Source organism: Cornus florida, unplaced genomic scaffold (assembly GCF_030987335.1).
Source record: "Cornus florida cultivar Cherokee Brave unplaced genomic scaffold, ASM3098733v1 CherokeeBrave_3.0.0_Hap2_Chr01, whole genome shotgun sequence".
NCBI classification, from domain to species: domain Eukaryota; kingdom Viridiplantae; phylum Streptophyta; class Magnoliopsida; order Cornales; family Cornaceae; genus Cornus; species Cornus florida.
The window spans coordinates 107,211,909-107,216,294 of record NW_026775571.1 but is presented as its reverse complement, the minus strand read 5'-3'; the positions used below and the strand labels follow the sequence as shown (position 1 = coordinate 107,216,294).

The window sequence follows — 4,386 nt, the reverse complement described above, 5'->3', positions numbered from 1 at the left end:
CTTTCGCAAATACAATCACCAATTTATTATAAGGAACATGAGATAACATTAGACATCCTATCACTGAATTAAGAGTTTCACAAAATACATAACTAACCCAAACATTCAAGCTTAACACACAAAAATACATGAAAAGTACAGAAAATCACAGGGACACAAGTTTGTGTTGCCTTAACCACTTTCACCAAGTTTAAAGGACAACACATAGTATCCATTATTGTAACTGCGTCGAATTCAAACGTAGTTAAATTATTTATGATTCAAAGAAAAGTAGATGGTGGCTCATGATTAATGTCTAAATTGTATCCTCACTTGTCGAGATATACTCCAATTGAAGTAAGATAGTCGTGAGAACTTCCGTGGAATCCGATAATCTTGCCACCAGTGGATGGGATTTCAAATTTCTCTCCTTCTTCCACGCCGAACGGTCCAAACATTCTTTTGTTGCTTTGAAATCCAAGAGATCGGATACAAACCATGTTAGCTACTTGTCCACAGTACCCCCAAATTGAAACCAGAAATTCATCCGGGTAGTCTAATTTGACCACCTACATAAGTTATATTGGTAAAAAAGAAGGATAAGCATGCAAGTCATTCATATTTGTATAAATGAAAGCTTGAGTTTTAAAAACTTCCAACTAAAAAGGAAAATTCTGTTATCATCCTGGTAGTCTAATTTGACCACATACATAACGAAATTTGTGTGTACATAACCTGTCACTTTTTTTTCCTCACAAAACATGAGAGACACACGACAACTATAAAATCAAATAAATTTGTGTATGAGTGGCAGATTTGAATGTCAAAATGCATTATGTATATAAATATATATTACCGGGTTTGCTTGTCCACCGTCACCACCATGCTTTTTGCCTGACACTAGCCTTCCTTCAAGATCATAGACAACTTGTATAGAATCAATTACCCATCCGGAGTATATAGTTATTTCTCTTACCGTGCTGTAGATTTCGTCATCCCACTGTTGTCCGCCATCACGTAATGTCGCTCCAAATGGACCAACACTAGGTATTATAGTAGGGAATGGCTTGATGTATACTCCAATCGAATCCAAACGAACACCCGCCCTTCCAAAGAATCCAACAATTTTCCCACCAAAAATCTTGCCACCAATTAGCGGAGTTATAAAACGCGTCCCTTCTTCCCTACCATATGGCCCATGTTGCCTTGTATTGGTGTGTAATGTAAGAGATCTTACAACAAGAAAATTATTATTATAATACCCACCAAGGTACCCTGATATTGAAACGAGATATTCGGTAGGGTAGTCTAATTTCACCTGTAAGATTTCAATCAACAAAGATAAATTTATGTATTACAACAAACCAGTCAACCAAAAATATAATAAAAAAAGAAAAAGAACAACATATACAGTGAAGATTGGCAAAAAGTTTTTACTATGTGAAAAAATATTGGAGATTAAAAGTTTTCAATCCCACAATCTTTTATCTCTGTCTAACTCTATTTGTTGTATTTCAGTGTGTTCTCATGCCACACTAAAAACCTCATTACAGTGCAGACTAGAATCCAGGTGCATGATCCACAATACAAAAATGGGTCAAACAATAATAATTTGGAGGCAAAGCGCAATAATCAGATCAAATCAGGTTACAACAGGAACCAGCCCAAACTAAATTCGGGTCACAAATTTATATGCTTGTCAACTAAATGACAAATATCTAATTGTTCAAATCAAAACACAAACAAAGAAAAAATAAAATAATTTTTTTTAAAAAATAATATGCTAATTAAGCAATAGTATAAGAAAGATAAATACTTGGACAAATATAAAAACCAAAGTATTGATTTGTAATATTTCTCCATTCACCACAATTACAACTGGCTTGGATGGGTATTGGTATTTGAAAGTAATGCATGATAGCCTCATTATCTACGTAACATTTGGCAGTTATCATATTTCCCCATTGATTTAATTAGCCTTAATCAATTTAGTGATGCATAAAAAAGCAGAGACTGGGACAGGAATTTATTTCAGGGGAGGCATTTTGAAAATGATAAATTAATTTGTTTTTTTCAACTAGCATGACAATTTAAAGTGCGGTAAGACAGTAATCTGAAAATAAAAGTGCAGCAATGATTCATTAGTCAAGATTCAAATTGAACGTCATTATTCATAAAATAAAAGAAAATAAAAAGTCAATAAAGAAAAATTCAAATATAAAAAATGCACACATTGAGTTCTAAAATTACAGTAAAAATTTAAATAAGAAGACAAGAAAATAAAAAGAATAAAAAGAGAAAAAAAGGTTACGGTACATATATCATACATGAGTGCAGAAAGAAGAATTTTATGGTGAGAGAAAAGAAGAAAGATGAAGAAGAAGAAAAAGGAAAAAATAAAATAAAAATTAAATTAGAGAACTAAATGAAAAAAAAAAAAAAAAAAAAAAAAACTAGGGTTCTTTTGAAGAAGGGAATATAACGTTTTTTTGTAAGCGATATAAAAAAATTAAGAGATGTTTTTAGCAATTGTAAATTTATGTAAAAAAATTCATATATATACATAAAAATTATACAATATAGTGAACGGGCTGGGACAGGGAGGCAGGGTCTTTTTAAGGGAATTAAGACCTCACGAATGTTAGATTACTAGCTGGGGTCTTTTTAAGGTATCGTATGGTGATCTTAGAATTGATGCGCGAAGTAATTGTTGAATTATTAATGTTAATACTATTCAAGCAATCCGAATATAATCCCCTATGCAGTTCTTGTCCTCTCTTACTTTTATACTTTGTCTTCTTCTACTTTTATTTAAATTTGGAGTTAGGTTTGTCAAATCAGAATATAAAATAGTGCGAAATGGTAAAATCATAAGATACAAGATGTAAAACATGTTTTAGAAAATATATTTTTATTTTTTTAGTATTTGATTGTCCGAATATATTTACGAAAAAAAGAATATTAATACCATAACCAAAATAACATATTCATCAATTATCATAAGATACAAGATGTAAACATGCCAATGGACCTGACATTATTTTGATATAAACTTTGTCAAACACCAAAAAAATAAAAATAAAAATATATTTTAATTAAAAAAGAAAATACTTTTTGAGAAAAATATTTTACTTCAAAACAATCGGATTAATGATTGAATTTTTGTTTGTTCCATTATCACATGAGGGGAGAATATTGTAATTACTCAATTTAATTGGAAGGTTGCTCAAAATTATATATATTAATTAATGAGACTCATATATATGTCAAGAATAGCAAATTAAACTTCTTTGGTCAGAATGTAGAATCAAACAAATTTGTGCACAGATTTAAAAATAAAATTATATATATATATATATATATATATATATATATATATATATATATTACCGGGTAATGTGTTCCGCCACCACCACCATGCTTTGTTCCCGACACTGCCTTTCCTTCAATATTATCATAAACAATTTGGATAGATTCAATTTCCGATCCAGCCGAGGCGACATATATATTTATTTCCCTTATTGTGTTGTAAGATCCGTCGTCCCAATGATTATTAGGTTCTGAATTACCATATGGTCCGAAAGTAACTGTCCCCTCATTCGCCATGGAGTCCTTAAAGCTATAAATAAGTTTAGTACTTCAAATTTGAATGAGAAAGTAATTAAATAAATGAAGAGGCGATAGATAGATATATGTATCAGTGTCATGTGTGCAAGTATGCAGCAATTCAAGGAAAAGTAGAAAAAAGCTAGAGTGGGCACTGCAAATGAAATTAGTTCTCGTCTATATGGGATAAAAATTTGGAGACAAACCGAATGTTGAGGGGCATAATTTGGCCTTAGCAAGGCCACTGACTCCTTAAAGCGCAGCGCGTCCGAGTTATAATTATAATCAAGTGGACTATCTCACATTCGGCATTTGGATTGGCCAGCAGACTCAACATATCAAAACTATTTTATTAGGGCGTCATTTTATTAGCATATTCAAAGGCATTTTATAAGGTATACAGTAGAATATTTTCAATAGAAAATCTCAAATATATATCGATATGTGTATATATATATATATATATATATATATATATATATATAACGTACGCACGCAGTTATACATGATACAATTTCGTCCTTGCTCACTAGACTCACTACGTATATATTTGGAGGTGTGTCTCCATAAGTTTAATCAAATAATTATCCCTGGGAGTTTCTGGTTAACTTTGTAGAGGTTGACACTCAAGAATAGTACCTATATATAGGTGATGGAATAAAGACTACAATGACAACGACGACTCAAGAATAGTTTAGACAAGCAATTTTATATTTCTAGGTGAATACTAAGAACAATTACTCTGACTATAAAATTGCTGCTGATATGTAAAACAAAAATAGAAAAGAGAAAGGTTACAGA

At 31.2% G+C, this 4,386-nt stretch overlaps 1 protein-coding gene across 1 annotated transcript; it reads right to left on the bottom strand.

Moving 5' to 3' along the window:
- Positions 1 to 308: 308 nt before the first annotated feature.
- On the bottom strand, positions 309 to 3,585 carry LOC132279968 (jacalin-related lectin 3-like). The gene is made up of 3 exons (XM_059782055.1): positions 3,370 to 3,585; positions 836 to 1,297; positions 309 to 548 (listed from the first exon to the last, which is right to left on the bottom strand). The coding sequence occupies exons 1-3, from the start codon at positions 3,583 to 3,585 to the stop codon at positions 309 to 311; spliced, it is 918 nt and encodes a 305-aa protein (XP_059638038.1).
- Positions 3,586 to 4,386: the final 801 nt, after the last annotated feature.

Excerpts from the sequence above, each read along its gene's own strand:
- LOC132279968 (XM_059782055.1), bottom strand. The coding sequence starts at position 3,585 with ATGGCGAATGAGGGGACAGTTACTTTCGGACCATATGGTAATTCAGAA. Across the intron at positions 1,298-3,369 it reads GTGGCGGAACACATTACCCG|GTGAAATTAGACTACCCTAC; the intron begins GTAATATATATA and ends GAAATCTTACAG. Across the intron at positions 549-835 it reads ACGGTGGACAAGCAAACCCG|GTGGTCAAATTAGACTACCC; the intron begins GTAATATATATT and ends TAACTTATGTAG.